At 48.2% G+C, this 24,190-nt stretch overlaps 1 protein-coding gene across 2 annotated transcripts in view; it reads right to left on the reverse strand.

Moving 5' to 3' along the window:
• LOC147432351 (MLO-like protein 9) overlaps window positions 1-24,190 on the reverse strand; it is a 69,422-nt gene that overhangs the window by 24,551 nt on the left and 20,681 nt on the right. Inside the window, exons 9-14 of one of the 2 annotated variants that reach the window (XM_086491564.1) lie at window positions 19,065-19,114; window positions 18,931-18,971; window positions 18,676-18,849; window positions 18,548-18,583; window positions 18,361-18,428; window positions 18,172-18,232 (exon numbers count right to left, since the gene is read on the reverse strand). In XM_086491564.1, coding sequence (XP_086347690.1) covers window positions 18,172-18,232; window positions 18,361-18,428; window positions 18,548-18,583; window positions 18,676-18,849; window positions 18,931-18,971; window positions 19,065-19,114 — 430 coding nt within the window. Of the gene's footprint in view, window positions 1-18,126; window positions 18,233-18,360; window positions 18,429-18,547; window positions 18,584-18,675; window positions 18,850-18,930; window positions 18,972-19,064; window positions 19,115-24,190 lie in introns of those variants that run through there. The other variant, XM_086491565.1, reaches the window with a different exon arrangement.

Below are 24,190 nucleotides of genomic sequence, written 5' to 3' on the forward strand. Positions count from 1 at the left end.
TCCATTGCGTGCCTTCATTGAGGAACATTTGAAGAAGGTTGGCCTTCTCCTTCCACCATCCTTCCTATCTCTGCTTTCCATTCCTTCATCTCCCTTTCCACTTGTGTTATCCGCTTGTTTGTAAGCATGAAGGTTGCCTTCGTACGGGACTTGCAAACTGGTGAAGCGCTCATGACCCTGTTGCGCAGGCCCTTAGTTCTGCTCGTGTTTATTAACACTACTGAATATTGATGGGGTTTTGCTGCTCCAACCCACACTGGCTAAATAGAATGCGATGGCTGGAAACAGTGGAGTGATGGATGATGCTTGAGAGCTCCACGCGATGGGCTGGCTGGGCTGGATGCGCAAGGGGCTGAACTGCAATCCCACGCCAAAGCTACTGCGAAGTGTGAGAGAGCTGCTGGAGTTCCACGCGATGGGCTGGCTGGAGCACCTCACACGCGGGCGCACACACACACACACACAGAGATGAAATGAAGTGATATATTAACGTCTGCAAAAGGCTAAAATGACCTATGAGACCAAACTGATTACAATGGTGAGTCTAGTACCAAGTCAGGGTACAAACAAAGAGAACTACAAACTAGAAACTGAGATAGGAGTGCTACCGACTTCTACGGGTGGCTGGTAAGCTGAGCAATGGTATAATGCCACAAAGGTACAAAGTGAGGATAAGTGTCACCATGATACAATATAGCAGTAGCATGAAGCCTATCCTGATCGACACTCTGGGTGTCGTGCTAGAATCTTGTGGATCCTCTGCCGCAATCTCCATCGGTGTTGCCTGGCTCCCCTCCTCTGTCGTGGTCGTCTCGATCTCCCCAACTCTATAGCTCGGTCAATGAGAGTACCATTGGTGTGTATATGGGTGGGAACCGAGCTCTGTGGTGGTGGTGGCCCCTCTGCCTCTGTGGTACTCGGACTGAAGAAATCTGAGATGCGTCTCTGGGACTATCTCTGTCTATGCACTCTTAATAGAGAGTCTCTATGTCTCTGTATCTCAAGTAGAGAGAGAGAGAGAGAGAGAGAGAGAGAGAGAGAGAGAGAGAGAGCTCCACCCCTGCCCGAACTGCTCCTGCTCGCCCAATGACCTGCACAAACTTCAGATTTACGCGGTTTTCAACACCTACGCACCACTGAAACCTTCGCGAGTTCATTGTACATGGCATTCTGCACGCGTTCTTTGCAACAGGTGGCCATCAGCGCTGCAGTTTGTTCAAAATGATGTTGGATGCTGATGCAATGGCTTAGTGTTGAATGCTGATGCTATGCTGTGGGTACTACTGCTGATGATGCTGGTCTGCTATGCTGAGGGTACTGCTGCTGCCAACACTAGGGCTGATGTGCAGAAAACACTAGGGCTGAATTCTCCCAACGCTGGAACTGCATCAACTCAACGCTAGGCTGCTAGGTTCTGATGGCGATCAACTCCCAACTGGTATCTCTGGCTGAAGATGATCATAACTGATGGCTGGACGCTAGAGAGAGAGAGAGAGAAATGAAATGATATATTAACGTCTACAAAAGGCCAAAATAACCTTTGAGACCAACTGATTACAATGATGAGTCTAGTACCAAGTCTGGGTACAAACAAAGAAAACTACAAACTAAAAACTGAGATAGGAGTGGGCATCTGTGGGAGGACTTGTGTCATCGATCCTGACCCAGCAGCTCTTGGGACTGGACACTGGAGACTGTGGGCTTGGGAGTGCTGTCCACTGGCACGAGTACAGTGGGATCCTGGAGAGTGGCTTTGGAGGGACCCTTTCTCTTCTGCAGACCACCCAGGTGTCCCGTTCTTTCAGTACACTGTTCGACTGGGACGTCACATACTAGCAGCACACAGAGAGGCCCGCCCCGCTACAGCACCTCATTGGCAGGAGGAGGGTCTCACAGCTGAGTTCTTGACTGCCTTTTGGGAGAGGTTGTGGGACTCCAGACAGCCGAGGTGAGACACCTTGTTTCAGTGGCTGGTCGCACACAGAGCTACAGAAGTTGGGAGCTGGCTAGTGCATAGTGGTCTCTCGGCCGCATGTGCAGCTTGTGACCATCTTGTGGAGAGTCAGCGTCACTGTCTTTGGGACTATCCTTTGGCACCGCAGGTGTGGCTTCGTGTTCTTCGGCTGATGCCTACTCTCTCCACGGCTCGACAATACACTTGGGGAGGAGCGGCTTGGTCCACCCTCACGGGCCCGGCACTTCAGTTTGAGCTATCTTCCACCAGCAGGATGATAGTGATGCGAGGGGGGCGACCTACACTCCAACCTGCCCACAGAGCTTACTCCACAAGAGTGGTGCAGTGAGAGAGAGGAGTGTTGGGAGCTCATTAGTGGCCTGACACTCTGGTTCATCTGGCGGGCCCATTGCTTCCACATCTTTGAGGCTCGCCCTGTGCCACCAGCAGAGACTGTTCGCAATCTTTGGCTAGTCTTTGCTCGCGATCTTTGGCTAGAGCTGATCCACACTCTCAGAGGACAGCTTGAGAGACTGCAGGGCAACTCCGACTGCATGCGGGAGCACAGAGAGTCTTTCCTTCGACTCTGGCGTCCTGGGCCTTTCTACACCATGGTCCAGGGTGTACTCCGATGGCAGTACCGACCACCTGTGTGGCTTTTCCCTCCTCCCATCTCTTGATTTAGCCTCATTGTACATATGTTGTTTTTTCATTGGGAGAGTCTCCCCATCATGGTTGTTGTGGTCCTCTCTTGAAGAGGTGGTTGTAGCCCTATGGGCAGTTTCATTAATTAATAGAAGGATCTTTTTCTCGGGAAAAAAAAACTGAGATAGGAGTGCTACCGACTCCTATGGGTGGCTGGTAGGCTGAGCAATGGTATCATGCCACAAAGGTACAAAGTGGGGATAAGTGTCACCATGATACAATATAGCAGTAGCATGAAGCCTATCCTGATCGACACTCTGCGTGTCGTGCTAGAATCCTTTGTCGCAATCTCCGCCGGTGCTGCGTGGCTCCCCTCCTCAGTTGCGGTCGTCTCGATCTCCCCAACTCTATAGCTCGGTTAATGAGAGTACCACTGGTGTGTATGGGTGGGAACCGAGCTCTGTGATGGTGGTGTCCCCTCTGCCTCTATGGTACTCAGACTGAAGAAATCTGAGATGTGTCTCTGGGGCTGTCTCTGTCTATGCCCTCTCAATAGAGAGTCTCTATGTCTCTGTATCTCAAGTAGAAATAATGCGAGACATCTCTGATCCTGATATCTCATGACTCTATCTAACGAGTCAAAACCATCTCTGAATAAACAGTGAAAGCGTCCCCATATCTCATAGTAGACTATGCAGTGACATATGTAGTGAAACTCTGTCTCTGGCTCTGCATGGCATAACTGACATATCCTACTGTCTGCTGGTATGCCTCTGAATCTACCTGTCTCAATCCCAAGCTGGTGTGAAGATGTGCGAATCTGGCCTATGGCACATTGTAACCCATGAGATAGATGTGTGTCCATGTAGCTGGGCCGTGTGACAAATCCGTATGTTGTGAGTTGGAGAAGATGCTCTCTATAGAAAGCCCTCTTCGTACCCAACTCCCGTGATGGCTCTATCCATGTCCTCCTGCTATCAAGCTGGATAAGATCTTGCCGAATGAGTCTAGTAATCTCCATCCGTGTAAGAGCTAAAGATGGTGCATCAAGAGAATACTGGAAAGGGGGCAGCCTGACCATGCTGAAACCATGCCTCTGAAACCATGAGCTCATCTGTGCATACCGACATGATGTATCTCCCTGTAATGCCAACTGTCTGGATGACTCAAGAGCAAGCCTAGCATATCTGTCCCTGGTGGTGTCCCATAAGATGTGTACAAATGATACTGATCATGTGAGTGCCTCAATCTCCATAGGTGGGGCAGCCAGCTCCGCTCGTATGATGTCATGTGGAACTGAGGCCTTGGCTCTAATCAGCCTAGAAATCATAGATACCAAGGGCCTCTCCATATTACTCCATCCAGCACTGTCAACAAATGGTCCCCAAACTTGAACCCCGTAGTGCATAACTGAAGCGACCAAAGTGTCGAAAAGCCAGAGCTTTGTTCGAGGTTCCTGGAACTGAACCTACGAACAAATCCTCTCTAAACCGCCTAGGGCTACATAGGCACGAGTCAATCTAGTGTCTGCTGCCACTTTCAATGTGAACCTCGGTCCACTAAAGACCACCCCAAGATATGTGTATGCATCAATGTACTCCATACTGTCCTGGTCTCCATACTGTCCTAACCATATGTGAATGTAGGTGCTGATCTCCTAACCCACTGTGGCGTGGTATTAAATACCATGACCTTGGTTTTACCAAGGTTGACAGACAATCCACTATCCCCTGCAAAACTATGCAATGCGTCCAAATGTCTTTGCATACCCTCTGGTGAGTCCGATATCAACACGATATCGTCAGCATACAATAAAAGAGGGATCCATGTCCCTGCGAGCTGAGCACCTCTATCTCCTCCTCTGTCAATATAATCCGAGACTTTATCAACATACATACCAAATAAAGTAGAGGACAATGGGCATCCCTGTTTCACTCCAATACTGGAGTGAACTATGTCAGAATCCCCTCTGATGTGCGTACATGACCCATCACTGAACAGTACAATGCCATAATCCCCCATATCAGCTCTGTGGGTACCCCCAATTCCATAAGTCGGCTCATCAATCTGACCCTCGCTACTGTGTCAAAAGCTTTGCGGAAGTCCACAAAGCTGCAATATATCCGTCTACCATGTGCTCGACCCTCCTCAATGATAGCTCTGAGTGTAAAGACATGATCCAGTGTGGAGAAACCCCTCCTGAAACCAGCCTGCCCAGGTGCCCGTATGCCCACAGAGAGAGAGAGAGAGAGAGATGAAATGAAATGAAATGTTATATTAACGTCTTCAAAAGGCCAAAGTGACCTATGAGACCAGGAAGTTACAATGCGGTGTATCTGATATCAAGTCAGATTAACAAAATAAATTAAACTAGACTAGGGATAACAAGATATAAATAACAAGAGAGAGAGAGAGAGAGACGGCACGATGAAGTTCCACGCTCAGATGCACTCCCCCTTCCAGTACTTCTTTATTTTATTTTTTTTCCGAGAAAAAGATCCTTCTATTAGTTAATGAAAACTGCCCATAGGGCTACATCCACCTCTGCAAGAGAGAGCTACAACAAGCATGATGGGGAGACTCTCCCAATGAAAAAGCAGCATATATACAATGAGGCTAAATCAAGAGATGGGAGGAGGGAAGAGCCACACAGGTGGACAGTAGTGCCATCTGAGCACCCCCTGGACTATGGTGTAGAAAGGTCTAGGGCGCCAGAGTCGAAGGAAAGCCTCGCGGCGCTCCCGCATGCGGTCGGAGCTGCCTTGTAGTCTCTCAAGCTGTCCTCTGAGAGTATGGATCAGCTCAAGCCAAAAGTCACGAACAGTCTCTGCTGGTGGCACAGGGCGAGCCTCAAAGATGCGGAAACAGCGTGCCCGCCAGATGAACCAGAGAGCTAGGCCACTGATGAGCTCCCAACACTCCTCTCTCTCACTGCACCACTCCTGTGGAGTAAGCTCTGTAGTAGCAGGCTGGAGTGTAGGTCGCCCCCCTTGCATCACTATCATCCTACTGGTGGAAGATAGCTCAAACTGAAGTGCCAGGCCCGTGAGGGTGGACCAAGCCACTGCCCCCCAAGTGTACTGTCGAGCAGTGGAGAGGGCAGGCATCAGCCGAAGAACTCGTAGCCACACCTGTTGGGCCGAGGAACAGTCCCAAAGACAGTGACGTTGACTCTCCACCAACTGGTCACAGGCTGCACATGCGGCCGAAAGACCACTATGCACAAGCCAGCTACCTACTGCTGTGGCTCTGTGTGCAACCAGCCACTGGAACAAAGTGATGCGCCTCGACTGTTTTGAGTCCCACAGCCTCTGCCAAAAGGCTGCCAAGAACTCGACTATGAGGCCCTCCTCCTTCCAATGACGTGCTACACCGGGGCGGGCCTCTCTCTGTGCTGCAAGTATATGACGTCCAAGCCGAACAGTGTACTGAAAGAAGGGGACTCCTGGGCGGTCTGCAGAAGAGAAGGGGTCCCTCCATAGCCACTCACCAGGATCCCACTGTACTCGTGCTAGTGGACAACACTCCCAAGTCCATAGCCTCCAGTGTCCAGTCTCAAGAGCTGCTGGGTCAAGGTCTATGACGCAAGTCCTCCCACAAATGTCCACAACTCGGATCCTCTAGAAACAGCACTCTGCTACCTGCGGGGCCTCTACTGCAACTCGCTATAATCGTCCTCCACCCTGAAGCTCGAAGAACAGGGCTGGGACAGTCTCTGAGCAGGCCCTGACTGAAATAAGAACCTCCAGTCGTGTGAAGGCTCCCATCCACCGGGGTGCTACTGGCTCGAGAGGCGTGAGCCACTCAGCTGGAACTGACTCTGAGATGTCCTGACACATGCTCTGCACCCCTCGCATGCCCTGTAGTAGCTGGACACCCTGCACCTCCTCTGACAAACCTGTGAACTCTAGCCAGTCACCTAGAGAGCGCGTTGGACCTGCTACCATGGGACCCCAAGAAACATGAGGCCGACTCCCAACCAAGTGGCCTCTCAGAGTGCTAACCATGGGGTTTCAGACGAGGGGCTATCGTAGGCGCTCCTCCGTGCAAGTCCGCTGTCTCTGCTCTAGGCCACGCCGTAAGAGCTCCCAAGATCGAAGCAAACTCACAGCGAATCGGTCCTCCAGTCTCATGCTCAAACCAACTCGGTGCAACTCTGTAAAGATCCATCTGGTCGAAGGTTGCCAAGGGCCTCCTAACTGAGGCACCCTGGCACGAAGCCTCTGCAGCAAGAACTCCTTCCAAGGCTCCTCGCCTGGAAGAAGTCCTCTGACGACGAACTTCCCAAGAAGAGCTCTGCTCTGCTGTGCTGGATCAGTGATCCCAAGCCCTCCCTAAGAACAAGGAAGTGTGATGACCGACCAAGCCACCTTGGCTCGGGCAATCTGAGTGTCACGACCTGACCAAAGGAAGTTCCTGATCAGCCTCTCTCCTTGGCTGATACAAGAACTCGAGAAGATCCAACAAGAAGTGATGTACCACATAGTCGCCAACAACACCTAGTTGGCAACTACTACTCTACCAGCAAGCGAAAGTCGTGCTGAGCTCCAATGTAACAGCTTTCTCCTGATGGACAGGAGAAGAGGAGCAATCTGCTGCTCGGGGGACAAGTCCACACCAACCTGACAACCCAAGTACCGAACTGCAGTCCCTGGAGGAATCCACCTGAAACCCTCTCCTGGCATCCAATCTGGCACAGGAGCACTGCCAACCGAGAAAGCCACTGTCTTTCTCCAGTTGATCAGTGCGCCCGATGCACACCAGAAGGTCTCCAAAGCCTGCTCACATCTGTGTAGATTGGCCTCCTGGCCCTCTAAGTACAAGGCTGAGTCGTCGGCAAACTCAGCGTCCAAAAGCTCATCTCCCCGTATAGGGAGTGCTAAGCCCCTCAGGCCAACCTTCTGTGACACCAAAAATCTGCTCATCGCCTCCGCATAGAACAGAAAGAGAAAGGGGGCGGGGCAAGAGGACAACCCTGTCTGACCGATCGTGTGAGCATGAAGCGCTCACCTCTACCTCCTGCCAAAAGCACCTGACTGTGAGCCTGTCTGTACAAAGCTGACACCCCTCTGATCCAAGCATCTGAGAAGCCCATCCTGCGTAGAGTGCCCTCTAGAAAGTCCAAGTCAACTCTGTCGTATGCCTTCTCAAAATCGAGAAGAAGAATCACAAGGTCCTCCCCACCGAGCCGTACTAGGGCAAAAGCCTCCCAAAAAGTGAAGATGTTGTCAAGGATATTGCGTTCCTTGACAAAACCTGTCTGAGTCCCATGTATAAGGCTCTCCAAAAGTGGCTGAATCCTCAAACTCAGAGCCTTGGCAAGAATTTTGTAGGCTGAGTTGAGGATGGTGATGGGGCGCCACTGTCGAATCTCATCCAAGGAGCCACCCTCCTTTGGAATGAGGTAAATCAGGCCCTCACTCATGCTATCCGGCATCACTCCTGTGTGCAGAATGTACTGAAAGGCACTACAAAGATCTGGGCCAAGCAGATCCCAGTACTCCAAGAAGAAGCTGGGAGTCAGCCCATCCTCACCTGGACAGCTACCACGAGGGAAGGCCCTAAGAGCCGTGTGCAGCTCCTCAAGCTGAAGAGACATCTCTAGCCTCTGGCGCATCTCCTCAGTCACAAGACAAGGCATCTGTGCCCAAACCTGCTCCCTGCATGCATCCTGCCACTCTGACTGGGGCTCAGCCGACAGTACCTCACGGTAAAAGTCAGTAGCAACTGCACGCATATCCTCGAGCTCACAAACAGCTGACCCATCGGGTCTCCTCAACTGATTGACCTTGGCATGCAAGTGCCGAGGTCCCACTGTCTCAAAAAAAGCACCTGTCACTCTGTATCTCACCTGAGTCCACTGAGATGCCTGTCGGTGGAAGGCAAACTCATGACGTCTCTCCTCTATGCAAGCAAGCTCCTGTCGAGCCTGCTGTAACTGCTCCTCCAACCATGGACTGTCTGGAAGCTGCTCCTGCATCCTCTGTAGTGAAGCAATGCCTCGTCTGAGACGCTGCTCCTCTCTCACTGCAGCCCGTCGAGCCAGAGACTCCTGGAGAAAAAAGTGGCTAAGCTGAGCTAGGCCTAAGGCCACTTTGTCTGAAGGTAGAGCCTGGCTGTCCATGCCCTCTGTCCAAAGAACCTCTACCCTCTCTCTGAGTGCTGAGTCCAACAAGACCCGCTCTGGGATGCGAAGCATCGTGCTCCCACTCCTCTGCCTGTCTGCCACTATGAGGATCACTGGTGCATGGTCCGAGAAGGATGTCCCTGCCAGGATGCCCACTGATCCCCCCAAGTCACTGAAGTGGTCACTAGTGTAGAAGCGATCTATCCGCGATAGATTCACTCCTCCCACTCTGCGGTCCGACCTAGAGAAGGCAAGACTCTCTTGAGGCCTCACAAAGCCAGAGTGCTTCCATGTATCCGAGACCCTCAAAGTCATACACAACCTCTCCCAGGCTGCTAACTCGACTCTATGCACAGTAGCATGGCTACCTCCAATCCTGTCAGAAGGGTCCTCCAACATGTTGAAGTCCCCTCCTACACACCAATGGTCAGCCTGTGGCAAAGACTCAACAATCTGTGACCAAAACTCTGCACCAGCAGTCGCCACATTGGGCGCATAGATGTTCAAGAAGCCCACAAGGCCACCCTGAACCTGCATAGTAATCCACTAAGCCCTGCCTGGCACAATAATCCCTCTGCCCACAATGGCCGGCTGCAATGAGTCCGCAATAGTCATACATACCCCACCCTGGATGCCTCCAGGTCCAAAAGCAGCTGACCAAAAGGTATCATATCGTCCACGCAAAATCTGACCACATCGCCGAATGCGGCTCTCAGACAGATGGTGCTCCTGTAGCATAAGGAGATCAATCTCTCCTCCCACAAGGCAACGCTGAAGCTCCTGACGCAATCGGCCCCGCTGTCGCTGAAACTGGGGCCCGCCTAGTCCCTGCACATTCCACGAGACGATCCTCATGGGGAGCGAGAGAGAACAAATGTTGCCGCAGCAGCAAGACAGGCTATCTTCGAGACTGGCTTGGATGGGGAGTAATCTGCATCCGAGAGTCCTCTAGATAGGCGAGACTGTAGTGAGTGCCTAGCCCAAGCCCAAGCAGAGCGAGCCGTGCGTAAAGCAACCTCCTCTGTCCAGGAGTCCTCATGAATGTATACATAGCAAGGCAAACACTGCGTATCAGCAAAAAAGTACACCACAATGTGCCTACATACTGCTGAGTCTGGGGGTGTCACCGCAAACTTGGCCAGTGGCCACAAAGTCTGCAGCAAATCTGTAACTCCAAGTTCTCCCATGTGGTGAGAGAACTCGAGAACCTGTGTATGCAGCCATCCCACCACTGAGTCAAGGGACCACTCTGTCTCAATCCTACCACAGAGGGGAAAGGAGAAACCAACTGCTGAGTCCAAGGCCTTTGTCCCCCTAGCAGCGAGGAACAAAGAATGGACCCTGAAGCAGGCTGCCTCATGGCCTATTGCGGAACCGCCGAGAAAGCGAGTGAACCCGTAGTCGAAGAAATCCCAGCGGCGTCGGAGGTCAATGCTCGTCAGACCACGAGGGATAGCTGCAAGGGAAGATGTCTGAATCTGCAGAGGGGGCCGCAAGAAGGGCTGACCCTCTCTCGCTAGGCGACTCCTGGCAAAGGCGCTTCCAAGAGATCTCCTAGCCGCCGACGAGGGACCAGTCTCCTGAGTCGACTGTGGAACTGGAGCAGGAGGGGAGGGAGAGGAAGCTGGAGGGGGCGGAGGGGAGGAAAAGCAGAGTGGGGCGAAAGAGGTAGAGAGGCGAGGTGGGGGGGAGTGGACGAGAGCAGAGGGCGGGGGGGGGGGAGGAGGAGGAGGAGGGGAACTCTCAAGGGGGGGTGGCTAGCGAGGGTGAAGCGGAGGTGGAGGCTGGCGTAGGGGGCTCCTCCTGCTCAAGAGGACCAAAGCGGTTCCCCGTGGGAACCCACTGCTGCTCAGTAGGCACGTGAGGGCCACTCTGAGTGCCAAGCTATTGCTATGGCCCCTGGAGTCGACGGCCACAGGCGTGCTGCCACCCCTCCTCCGCTGGAGCCCCAGGCTCGGAGGGTGACTCTGAATCTGTGGTCTGTGCCGTTGGCTGTGGCTGCGGCCCAGCCTTGGCAGGCTGGGGCGGAGGCTGAGGTGCAGGTCATGGCCTCCTCCATGGACAGGCCTTCGCTAGGTGGCCCATCTGTGTGCAAATGAAGCACTGGTTCAGGAGACCCGAGTACTCCACACTCTGTCTAAACCAACCCCCACTCACCCGAGGCAAAAGGATGACCTTCGGGAGCGTGTGGGTATCTCTGACCAAAACTCGAACTGAGGGGATGCCAGCCGCCTTGGCAGCTACTGATGCTGCCGTACGAGGTGTCTCCAGGACAGTCCCGATGGCGGAGCCAATCTGGAGAGAAGTGGTAGGTACTCCCTCCGTAAACCCGGAAAGCAGACTGAGATGGGGATGTCTGCCTCCTCTACTAGCACATCCGAAGTCGGGTCAAAACCATGTCGCCACTGTCGAAAGTGGGCACGTGATGCTCGGATGGCCAGTGGACTCATAGCTATGACCTTGGAAGCCATCACTGAGGTCTCGAACTCGATCTGGTAGTACCCCCGTCCAAGAATCTGGACATCCAAGATCTTGCCCACCTCTGCGAGAAGGCGGGCCTGGAGAAGGTCACGCAGCTCTCCTCTACTGGGTCGGGTGTCGAGAATCTTGCAAATGACCGAGGTCGCCTGCCAAACGCTCTACCTCTGCAGCTAGGCTCGCTTGCTCTGTCGGTGAAAGAGCAAGTCGAATGGTGGGCTCAGCGGAGTCGGGCGAGGGGGCTTCGGAGGAGTCCCTCTGAGGTGGAGCATGAGCCTCCATTAGTGTCTGCTACTCTGAAGGAGAAGGGCGGACGAGAAGGCTAACGCTTGAGAGCTCGGCAAGAAGAATCCAACTGAGAATCCACTGCCAGGCAATTCAAGCGAGGCCTTCGGGGGGGGGGGCGTGAGGATAAGGGGCTAGAAAGGCGAGGGCAGCGGGCAACGAGCAAGAGGGGGGCAGCGGGCGGGGCTGCACTCTGGCAGGGCTGCGCGCAGGCTGGGTGCAAGCTCTGCAGCGCTCGCGGACAGACAACGCGCAGGCAGGGGGCAGTGCGAGGGCGAAGGAGAAGGGGGGCTATGGCGAGGGGGAGCAGGAGCAGGCGGGGGGGGGAGGGGAGCGCGCAGGAGCAGCAACGAGCCATCACTGAAAACTCCAGTACTTCTTTATTATTACGAGTTGCAACAGAACAACTCCTAAGGGTCCTCTGCTCTCCGACTCTACGTCCAAATATTAGTGAGGCCCCAAGGGCTCTTATAAAGTGTACAAGGGTTTGCCCAAAAGCACTAAACCCCAAAATCTAGCGCTGGAAATTGCCAAAAGCTGCCAGCAAAATTTGCGGAAATCCATACAATTTTCCATGTGGTACAGCCAACGCAATTCGCAAAAATTCCGTACAGCCCTACCACATCAACATCCGTACAAGTTGCCACATCAATATGTTAGCGCGTTTTATGGAAATCAGCTCCAAGGGCAAGCTTTTGAAGGAGTAAGAGCGGAAGTGCGACGCGAGAGAGAGTGCGAGAAGAAGAGCACGACGTTATGGTGAACTCGCTCTACTGTAATGTGTAGAGCATAGTGAGTTCTTATTAGGTTTTTACAAAAGAATATGTGTACATACCTGGCGGCCCGCCCACTTACCTGGGCGACCACATTGGGCTTTATACCCCAACAACCTCCCACTTAAAGTCCAATGCGGTACTTTAAGTGTGAGAGAAGCTACTATACAAGCTAATATACAAGAGATGTAGAGAAGTGATGTACTACCCTACACCTAACTGCTTGCGAAAATGCGCAAAGCTCTCTGAGGGAAGTCCTTTTGTAAGTAGATCAGCAGGATTTTTTGTGGTGTGAACTTTGACAAGCTGAAGTTGCTTATCCTCGAGCATTTCCCTGATGAAATGATACTTCACATCCACATGCTTTGTCTTTGAGTGATAAACTGGATTGCGAGCCAATTGTATAGCACTTTGACTATCACAATATAACACAGGCATCTCTTCTTTGATTCCCAAATCTGTTACTAGTCGATTAAGCCAAATTGATTCTTTGCATGCCTCTGATGCTGCAACATATTCAACCTCTCTAGTAGACTGAGTAACACAATCTTGTAATCTAGAACTCCATGATACTGCTCCACCAGCCAATGTAAAGACATACCCTGACGTAGACCTTCGGTTGTCTAAGTCACCTGCATAATCTGAGTCTGTAAAACCCTTTACACTTAGCTCCTGACTCCCATAGCATATACGCATACTCTTTGTAGCTTTCAGGTATCTCAATATTCCTTTCACTGCCTCCCCATGTTTCTTGCCTGGGTTTGACATGTATCCACTTACTACTCCCACTGCAAATGCAATGTCTGGGCGAGTAGCAATCATTGCATACATCAAACTACCCACTGCAGACGCATATGGAATCTTATCCATTTCAGCCTGTTCTTCCTCAGACACGGGACAATCTTGTTTGCTAAGTTTCACATATGGTGGCAATGGAACACCCAGTGCCTTTCCCTTCTCCATATTGAAACGTTGCAAAACCTTGTCAATATACTCTGTTTGAGATAACCAAATCAACTTCTTTGATCTGTCTCTCTCAATGCGCATACCAAGTATATGACTTGCCTCACCCATGTCTTTCATGTCAAACGATTTTTCCATCTTTGACTTCAAAGCTGAAATTTCTTCCAAGTGCTTGCCAACAATCAACATGTCATCCACATACAAAATAAGGATCAGCCAACTACCATCCTTAGCCTTCTTTGTATATAGACAGTGATCGAACTCACTACGTTTGTAGCCTTGAGAAAGCATAAACTTGTGGAATTTATGGTACCATGCCCTCGGTGATTGTTTTAAGCCATAAAGACTCTTTAACAACTGGCATACCCAATCTTCCTTGCCTTTCTCAACAAACCCTTCTGGCTGCTGCATGTAAATTTCCACATCTAAATCACCATGCAAGAACGCTGTCTTGACATCCATTAGGTGCAACACCAAATCTAATATGGCAACCAATGCAAGAAAGCATCTCAATGTAGTCATCTTGACCACCGGAGAGAAGACTTCATCAAAGTCAATGCCTTGTTCTTGCTTAAAGCCCTTGGCAACAAGCCTTGCTTTGTACTTTGGTTGACTATCATGAGCGGTGATCTTATACCTGTAAACCCATTTACAAGGTAGAGCCTTTTTGCCCTGTGGTAATTTAACTAGCTTCCATGTCTTGTCTTTATGCAGAGCTGTCATCTCTGACTGCATGGCCAATTGCCAATTCCCGGAGTCCTTCATTTGCACTGCTTCCTTGTAACATGAAGGCTCATTGCAATCAGTCAACATGACATAGTTCATAGATGGAACAAACCTATCAAGAGGTCGCGTGAGACGTCCAGATCTACGCACAATAGGTGGCTCAGGCTCAGCCACAACCTGTGGTTCCACTCTATCCTGTCCTTGCTCCTCTTGAGCCCTGACATTTTGTCTTGCACGTGCAGGTCCATCTTCTTGGAAGACAACTCTTCTAATCTCCTCAACCCTCTCTGGTTTAGAATGATATTTGGATTCATTAAAGTGAACATCATTGCTGCGGACAACCTTTCTGGATTCGGGATCCCAAAGTCTGTACCCCATCTCACCAGAATTACCATAGCCTAGAAAGATGCACTTTCTACTCTTTGGCTCACGTTTGTTCCTAAATTCCTTTGGAACGTGAGTATATGCCTCACAGCCAAAGACTCTATTATGCTTGTATGAGGGCATTTTGCCTGACCATACCATCTCTGGCACTGAATCTTTCTGCAAAACCTTGCTAGGAGATCTATTTACAAGATGAACAGTTGTTGATACAGCTTCAGCCCAAAATCCATTTGGCAGTTGTGCATTAGACAACATACTGCTGACCTTCTCTTGTATGGTCCTATTCATCCTCTCAGCAACACCATTTTGAGGAGGATTGTAAGGAGCGGTAAGTTCACGTTTTATACCTTTTGACTCACAAAAGTCCTGAAAGGCCTTTGAAACATACTCTCCACCATTGTCAGTGCGTAAGCATTTAAGCTTCTTGCCACTCTGATTCTCCACAAGTGTCACAAACGTTTTGAAAACACTAAACGCTTCATCCTTGTGCTTGAGAAAGTAAACCCATACTTTCCTCGAGTAATCATCTATAAATGTCATAAAGTAAGAAGCTCCCCCTAGAGATAGGTTAGGCATAGGTCCACACAAATCACTATGAACAAGTGCCAACTGTGTATCTCTTCTACTGCTTCTATGCTTATGTGGCTGCTGTGTTTGCTTACCATACAGACAATGTTCACAGAATTCAAAATCATTAAATGAAAAGCCAGGCAAATAACCAGAACGAGACAAGATTTCCATTCCCTTCTTGGACATATGTCCTAACCGGCTATGCCACAAAGAAACATTCGGCTGCTCGGTTACATTGATTACATTTTTAGAGACATTTGATACATAAATCATGTAAAGTCCTCCAGACTTTACTCCATGTGCTACTGTCATAGAACCCTTGGATATCTTCCACATGTTCTGTCCAAAAGTGGTGACGTAGCCAGCATCATCAAGTAAACCTGTGCTGATCAAGCTCTTTGTAATTGCGAGAACATGTCTCACATTCTTCAGCGTGAAAGAAGAGCCATTCTGAAACTTCAATTGAACATCTCCAACACCTAAGATCTCACATGTCTGCCCATTGCCTAGCCAAACATGATCTTTAGTGGTCACATAAGAGGTAAACCACTCCTTGTTTGGAGACACATGAAGTGATGCCCCTGAGTCTATAATCCAATCACTCAGTGCATTTCCATCAGATGCTGTAAGAAGAGCTGAGTCCATTGTATTCTTCAAAAAGTAGATGTCTCCTGACACTAGACTGTCATCCTCTGCAACAGTGTTTGTCACATTTATTTTTTGAATCTTCACTTAGGACTTGTTCTTCTCACCATGGTCTTCAGCTTTCTCTTTGCCTTTTTCTGCTTTCCATTCTCTGCAGTCTCTTTTCATGTGACCCTTCTTGCCACAATGGTAGCATTCTATGTCACTCTTGCCTTTAGCACTGCGGGACTTGCTACGAGACTGATTCCTCTTTCCACCTTTGTACTTTTCTTTGGTCCTTCCCCTGACAACTAAGGCTGTTCCTTTGCCTTTGTCCATTGTCTTTCTATTGGTTTCTTCAGTAAGCAGACTTCCTTCTACACCTGCTATGTTCAAACCATCTGGAGGTGCAGAATTACTCAAAGCTGTGCGAAAAGTGTCCCAACTTTCCGGCAATGTGATCAACAGGAACATAGCTCTAACAGGTTCATCAAACTTGACACCTTGAGCTGACAACTGACTATAGATTGTGTTGAATTCATTCAAATGATTGGACATAGGTGTCCCTTCTTTCATCTTCAAGTCAACAAGCTTCTTAAGCCAGTATACCTGTGAAGCTGCACTCTGCTTCTCATAAAGATCACTCAACTTTAACCATGCTTGATAAGCCGACATCTCGTCTGCTACATTGAAGTAAACGCTTTCTGCCAAAGTTAGCATAATGGTAGAAAGTGCCAATTCATCCATTTCGCTCCATTCATCTTCGTCCATATCTTCTGGTTTTATCCCCTTGAGCTTTATAGGTTTTATCTGCTTCTTTTGTACCAAATCTGCTTCTTCCACAATGGGAAATTGGTTCCATCCAGCTTCTTGATATTGTAAAGAGCAATGTCCTGTGATCCAGCCATAGCTATGCTTCACAGTAGTTTACTTTCCTAGGAAAAATTCGGCAGAGTTTCCCCTGTAAACTGACCTCTGAACCAATATCAACCTGTCAAATGAACCAAGAAAGCTTCAGATTCTGCAGAAATTTTGGCAAAGTCTCCTTCGTAAAATGGCTCTGTTGTACTAAAAACAGAACAAAAAACAGCTCAAAAAACCACTGTCTCTCTAACATTGTAAGCTGTGGGTAAACCTGTCCTGCACCTGTACTGTCTCTGACTGTCCTGTCACTATCCTGTAAGCATAGACTGCAACAATGCCTCAACGGCAGTAAAGCAAAGATGCAATCCCAACTGTCTAACTCACAGTCAATACATCCTAGCTGCCTATCTAAGGGTGCTCGAGGGATCGCTCCAAGACCTGTATCACCGAAAGGATCTCAACATTCGAGAATCCCCCAGCTCAATAAAACCTCACTCGACCCTCAACAAAGGCTGCAGTAAATCTGACAGTACATAGACTTCCCACAAAGTCATACATCCACAAATTTCCCACTGTATGTTGTAACCGCTGCGGCGGTTGTTTGCTGCGTGACTCACAGCCAGCAAACCCTCAACAGACATACATCATCTCTAACAATACATCCCATATGGAAGTACCTGCAATGTCAGGATGAAATCTGGAATATCAAGCAGCAAACACAAGCTACCTTATGAACTAGTGGATGTCGCCTACAGTCTGTGTGTAGATACGCCCGTGTCGTATGTGACACGTCTCCAAGAACTGTGAGCCGTCCTTCGATGTGTAGACAGCCACAAATCAACACTCTTGGGAGTGTCGATATCCTCAGCACCTGCAGTCGTAGGCCGAAAAACCCCAAATTTGCAGAGTCCGATCTGCACCCGTCGAGACCACGTAGCCGAAAATGGCCTGCGCAGATCTTTGTCGAAGCCGAACGGTGGCCGAGATGACCTCAGAATGAAATTTTGACAACACCAAGCCCTTTGGGCTTGCCCACGAGATTTGGGGCCGTGTCTTCGCCTGTCAAATTTCACTCCAATCTGAGTTGGTGACTCTAGCCTCCTGCAGTGCTGCCCCGAGCCTCGATCTGAGCTCTAATACCAGTTGAAGGAGTACGAGCGGAAGTGCGACGCGAGAGAGAGTGCAAGAAGAAGAGCACGACGATATGGTGAACTCACTCTACTGTAATGTGTAGAGCATAGTGAGTTCTTATTAGGTTTTTACAAAAGAATATGTGTACATACCTGGCGGCCCGCCCACTTACCTGGGCGACCACATGGGGCTTTATACCCCAACAGCTTTGGGATTTTTAGGGTTTTAGGCCCCTCGGTCAATACTTCATCAGTTCTTTAAGTTGGTAGGCCCCTCAGCCCATCTTCTCGGTTCAGATCCTCTTGTCCGTTCGGCCATTTCTCTTCCAGTTGGGCAAGCCACGTCATCACTTTGTGACAGTTGCAATGAGCGGCCTTTTTTCATTTCAAAGGAAGGGCCACATCAAGCCTGCAAATTCCATCTACCAGATCCTATTGTCAGATAAAATTCAGCCCTTCGGACTTTCGGCATACATTAAGAATAGCTTAATTTTGTACTGCAGTTCCTATTCTGGCAGTTAAGACCTACAATCATCATTTTCCTTATCACAGTCATGCACAACTTTATGTCTCAAACTATCAAATGTTTATGTTGCCACCAATCTATAATGGCAAGATGATGACAAGGAAAAACAGCATAAGTAACACCTGGGATACAAGTGCATAATTCGGTAGGGTAATAAGTCCACAAACCACCTGTACAGCAAGCCTGCATTTTAGCCAGGGCAACTTTAATAAGTTCTCCAGTTGAAATTATTGTTTGGAGGTAGCCACAGAGTTTATGAATTGGCAAGTGATGTGCATAATTCAATGTGTATTGGTTTACTTATGACTTACCCGATAATAATGCGACCTAGAAGCAAGCTTGGTTGTCGATACACACAGTTATCTGGAGGAAATGTGATCTGGATAATCAAAAGTTTTCTTAGAGACTAGCACACGTTTGTATGTGAAAGAGATGTATGAGGCTACTACAAGGTATCTCTTAATGCTATTATATCTACAAGAGATTCATAACACTTACTGCAGCCCAAATATCAAAAGAAATCTCCAATGCATTCTGTCATCAGAAAAAAAACCTCATAGAATTGCAGACATTCCTTAATTTAACGCAATGTAGTGAGCAAAGCTAAGAAGGTTTTATGTGTAAACCTGAAGTAGTATAAAATGGATGCATAAGAGAATAAAGTGCGGACGGTTGAACCAAAATAGCTTGTTATTTGGTTCAACATTCGGTATCCCCACTGTTAACGGGTGTGCATCAATGAAATGAATTCCCATTTTTGTAATTATATGCTGCAATTTTGTACCTATTGCGAGGACAAGCTGTTCCAAAGCTTCAAGTAAGTAAGGATTTCATCATCACAAGAAATAACAAATCACTACCACATTTTCTGGAGAGCTCACAATCAAGGGCACGGTGGTGAATATAATATTACTCTCCCAACCTGAAAGATAAGTGGATGTAAACCGGGTCAAGCATTTAAACTTTAACATCTACATGCAGTAGTGCATACCAAAGGGTCCAAGAAATCACTCACCATCGACATTGAGCAGCAACCATATAAGCGAATAAACCCATAGTCCAGGTCTGTCCACAAAGAGGTATAGACCGTAAGGTACACACAAAACTCTACAAATGGTTTGCTTTAATCACCCACCATTAAAGAGCTAAACCCGAGATATCAAACAAAGTCTTCTCTATGATCCTTGAGGTGTGACTCAGTACAGTATAGTTATACTTCATCCGATTGCATAAAAGCAATATAAAGCTATATGTTTTCGCATACAGTTTCTCCAAGCTGGGCATTTATAGAGTGAGACAGGTGTTGAGGAATACTTGGATCACGAATTCTCAGTGGGAAAAAGTCTACGTTCATAAAATAAGCGGTCATGGTCAGGGTCGGGGTCGGGATGGCAAAAGTTAGGGAATGGGGTCAGTGCCCGGAACAGCAAAAATCAAAACCGTTATTTTTTCGATTTTCACATATGTCCCATAAAGCTAACAACCAAGCCTCAAGGCAATGAATTATAAGAGTAGAGAGGGAGCTTGAGCCTCGCACAATGAAGGTTGAGAAGGCCAACCTTGAGGCCCTCCTTTTCTAAGCTATGGGGGCCTCCAAAAGTGACCCCAAAGGAGCCCAAAAGCCATGGTGAAAAGGACCCTAAAAGGGTGTTACAATATTCTCAAAACATCTGCCCGTTTTTTCAAAAAATATATATGTTGGCCGGTCCTTGTCCCGTTCCGGACAGCCATCCGTTTCGAACGCCATTCGGAATGGCATCCCCTGTGACCCCGCCATTCAAGCATCCGGCCATCCATTCGGTTCCGAACCATCCTATTCCAGGAATGGCCATTCCCCGTTTCTAGGCCTAATTCCCCATCCCCATTCCGTTGTTTCTATGCCTTAAATACAACGGGATTATATCTCTCGGTGTTCATAATCTAGCCATATATTTGTAGCCCCGTTGCATTGCTCGTATTCTCTTAGTAGAGTGTCAGCATATGAGGAGGATGTGTGCCAGAATCTTAGTCTAGACCGTTGGACTGGGTGGACCTGCTTCAGATGCTGACCTGGTGACTTGAGATGCGGGAGTGGACGAGTGTAGCGAAGCCATCTGTGGCCTAGCACCTACTTGGTCTATCCTCGACCAGAGCCTACAAGCTCTACCTCATCTACTTATCACCTGTGGGAGATACTTCATCATTTATATATCAGTCTAGTAATCAGTTGGAGCTATAAATATCGGGTCTATCATTGAGTCTTGTGTCCGAGTCTAGAATCTCACCTTATCATTGCTACAGTCTCCATTTCACAGTTGAGAGTCTACACCCCCTTGTATCTTGATAGTCCCTGGTCTAGAGCTGGAGCGAGATTAGATATTTGTTTGGGCTATCAATATCAAGTCTACGATTGAGTCTTGTATTCTTGAGTCTAGAGTGGCACCTTACCACTGGCACAATTTCCATTGCATGGTGGAGCATCTCCACCCCCTCATATCCTAATAGTCCTTGGTTTTGAGCAATTGCAAGGCCATCAGCATGGCCTAGTGCCTACCTGGTCTATCATTAGTCACACCCTACAAGGTCTACCTCACCTACTCACCCCCTGTGGGAGATATTTTATCATTGTATGTATCAGTCTAGAGATTTTAGTTGGGGCTATCAATATCATAAGTACGTGAAAGTTATTGATACTCCCTTTTTTTCACGTTGATAGACCGCTTTTGGCATGTACAGAGTAGCGTGTATATGCATGGGCATATGTACAAAAAGATGTAAATACATGCATTTGGGAGCTTTGCAGACTTGTTTTGGGTTCGAAACATGATGCGATGTGTACACATTGTGAATAGTTAGGTTTGCGTGCCGACAGTCGGGCACACGTACATGCCTAGATAGGGTATCGAGGCCTTAAAATAAAGTTCCATGTGGCTTCTTTTGGTTCTAGGGAATGTGTTTAAGCTTTCTAGAATGTAAATAATGCAAGTGGGAGGTGTAGGCACCCTTGACCCGCCCGAGAAGTTTGACACATGCAATAATTGTCTATTTATAGTGCCTGATCTACGATGATGCGTGCACCGCCCTAGAAGTGGCCAAAAATGGAATGTGAGGATATGGCAAAAGGACTTTGGGTATCAAGGATCAAGCGTACAAAATGGAATGTGGGGATATGGCAAAGGACTTTGGATATCAAGGATCAAGCGTACAAAATTTGGTGAATTTTGGAGTCTGTTTGGGGTTTTTCCTACAAAAAATGCCCGTCCTGGGTCAAAATTGGCCAAAAAGGATCAAAAAAATGGGGATAAATTGCCACATCACTCACGGTGTCGTAGTGTTCAAGCTAAAGGAGAACTTCTGAAGCCAATACTCAGCACTTTCACCTCTCTGTGTGTGGGAGGAAGCAAGGTTCCTACAGGTGCTCTAGTGCAGTTCCGTTGCGTTCGTGTCCTATTTTTCGAGTGTGTGGAGGAGTGATTGAGAGATTTTTCTCTTCAATTTTTGCATTTGGAAGAGTCTATGGAAGTTCTAAAGTTTCCATGGATATGTGTGCGCGAGAAATTGAGGGAAGAAGGTGCGGCTTTCTGCAAGACTATGTGACCCTGTATCGGTGCCATTAGGGTTAGGGCTATCCTAAAGAGTCCAACGGAGTGGAGTTTGGTGAAGGTTTTGCAATGGTTTGAGAGAGGCCTTTTGTGGCTGGAGTTTTTTAAGTTTTTGATGGTTTTTCTTGTATATTTTGGTCACCATCAAGTGTAATTTCAAGGGTTGATCAACTCGACTCACCTTGTAGTGTATACGGGCAGGGAAGGGCTTGTAGGTCGAGGTGTTTGGAGTTTGAATAGGGATTGTGGAGGAAATTTTTATTGAGCTTTTGAGTGGTGGTGTGTGTGGGGTGGAATTTAAGTAAATTCCTTGTGTTGTGTTGAGTTGTCTCACGACGTCTTTTGCTCCATCATCCTTTGGCGATCCCACTGGGGAGCGGAAATTTTCCAGTTGTGCATCAGGTGAAGCGGTTTTGCTGTGAAGTTTGAGAATCATTGAAGAAAAGTGGTGGTTTGGTTAAGGTGCAAGACTTCAAAATTTGTGGAGTTACTCACGCAAGGGAGAAACGACTTCAAAGGGATTGCGTATAATCGGCGAGTGTTCACAAGGAAGGAAGGTGTGAAAGACTAGATTGCTGACTTCGAGTGGCATACGCTTGGTATGCACATTGTGAATGATGAAGCAAAGCAAACATGGGAGTAGGTGAAGCAAGCAATTTTTGACAGGTTTGGAAAGAGACTAATCGTAACAGAAGCAACGACAAAATTGAGAGGTTTGAAGCAAGATGTTCATGCTAACTTTCAAGAGTTTTTGCAACACTTCAAAGGGAATTTGGGTGCAATTAGAGGCGGCATCCCAAGTACCACTAGGGGATTTCTTTAAAGTGCATCAATTTATGGATTGTCTCCATCCAAGTGTAAGGAAGAAGGTCAACCAAGACGAGCCTGCTACATTTGAAAGAGTTGTGTAAATTACCGAGGCCAAGAGCAAAAAGATTAAGTGAAGGTGGGAGCAAGGTGTGACACATGTTGAGCCAGCGGTGGTGCAACCAATGGTTCCTATGGCAGCGGATGATAGAATGGAACGAATGGTTCAAGTTCAAGGTCCCGACCCTGTTATACAACCAAGGCTTTGCATGATCTTACTAGTCAGTTGCAAGAATTAAGGATTAACATAATGGATAGAAACCAAAGAGAAGAGCAGCCAGCTAGGAGAGGCAAGGGACGAAGGCTACAAGGTAGATGCTACAATTGTGTGAAGAGGATCACTACGCCTTGATTTTCCTGAACCCCAGAAGAGAGAGGAGGGATGTACCCCTTATATGGGCATGGTCGAGGGAGAATAGAAGAAAATCATGAAGAGCGGGCACCAGAAGCACCACCGCCGCAACAACAACCACAACCATTGCCTGCAAATGGAGAAGGTAGGGCTATCAACATCATTACCCTCAAGCATCAAGATGTGGATGTTTTGGCCAATAAGAGAGCTAAGCATGATAGGGAGAAAGAGACAGAAGAAGAGAGGGAAACAAGAGCAAGGAAGGGGAAAGCCAAAGTAGAAGACCAACCAGAGAGTAGCAAGAGACGGCGACGAAGAAAAATAGGTCCAAAGGATTACCTTTTTGGCCAAGGTGTCAAAGACTATGATATTGTTGACAACATACAAATCAAAAGGCCAATATATCTTTTGATCAACTGGTGGCTTTAAATGCTAAATTGAGGAGACAGTGGACCAAATGTGTGAGTACACGGCTTCCTTCCAAAAAGGAAATCATCAAAGCCGTGTGAGTACACGGCTTCCTTCCAAAAAGGAAATCATCAAAGCATGGTGTCATCCTTGAGGGCTGGTCACCCGGTCGATATGGTGCCAATAGTTGAAGCCATGTTAGGAAAGAAGACGGAGGTGAAAGCATATGTGGATGGTGGCGCCCAGGTGTGTGTCATGACCGAGGCTATCATAAAGGAAGCAGGTGTCAAGATGTCAATGAATGCTTCGATTCGTATGAGGATGGCCAACCACAAAAAAGCAAGGTGTCTTGGGATAGCTGAAGATGTTAAGATAAAAGTCTTGGGAATTGAGTGCTTGTTGATTGCTATGTGATGCAAGCAGGTGAGAATGCTTATCCGATCATTTTAGGGAGGCCATGGCTTATAACCCTTGGTGCTAAGCAGGATTGGGGCACGTACTTGATTACAATCATCGACCAAGAGAAAGGAAGGACCATTGTCTACAACATGAAGACCCACGAGAGCCATACACAACCCCTATTGGAGATGCAAGATACGGATTCAAAAGAAACTACGTATACGATAGTGATGCTTCGTCTATGTCATCAAAAGAAGTGTAGAGGAAGGCTTGATGCAATTATGTCCTGATCTATTTGAAATAAGTGTCAAAAAATCTATTTGGGATAAGTGTCGAAAAGGAAGCATCAATGCATGATGTGGAGGTCAAGGAGAAGAAGGAGAATCCAAAAGCAATTGTAGAGCCTGCCAAAGTGAACGCAAGGAGCATGCTAGAAGAGGACTTGACAGAGAAAGAAAAGGAGTATGAAGACATGTTTATGGAGTTTCCAAATCTATTTGCCACTGAATATACAAAGTTGCAAAGAGCTAAAGG

Source organism: Adiantum capillus-veneris, chromosome 20 (genome assembly GCF_014529385.1).
Source record: "Adiantum capillus-veneris isolate H3 chromosome 20, ASM1452938v2, whole genome shotgun sequence".
Classification (NCBI taxonomy): domain Eukaryota; kingdom Viridiplantae; phylum Streptophyta; class Polypodiopsida; order Polypodiales; family Pteridaceae; genus Adiantum; species Adiantum capillus-veneris.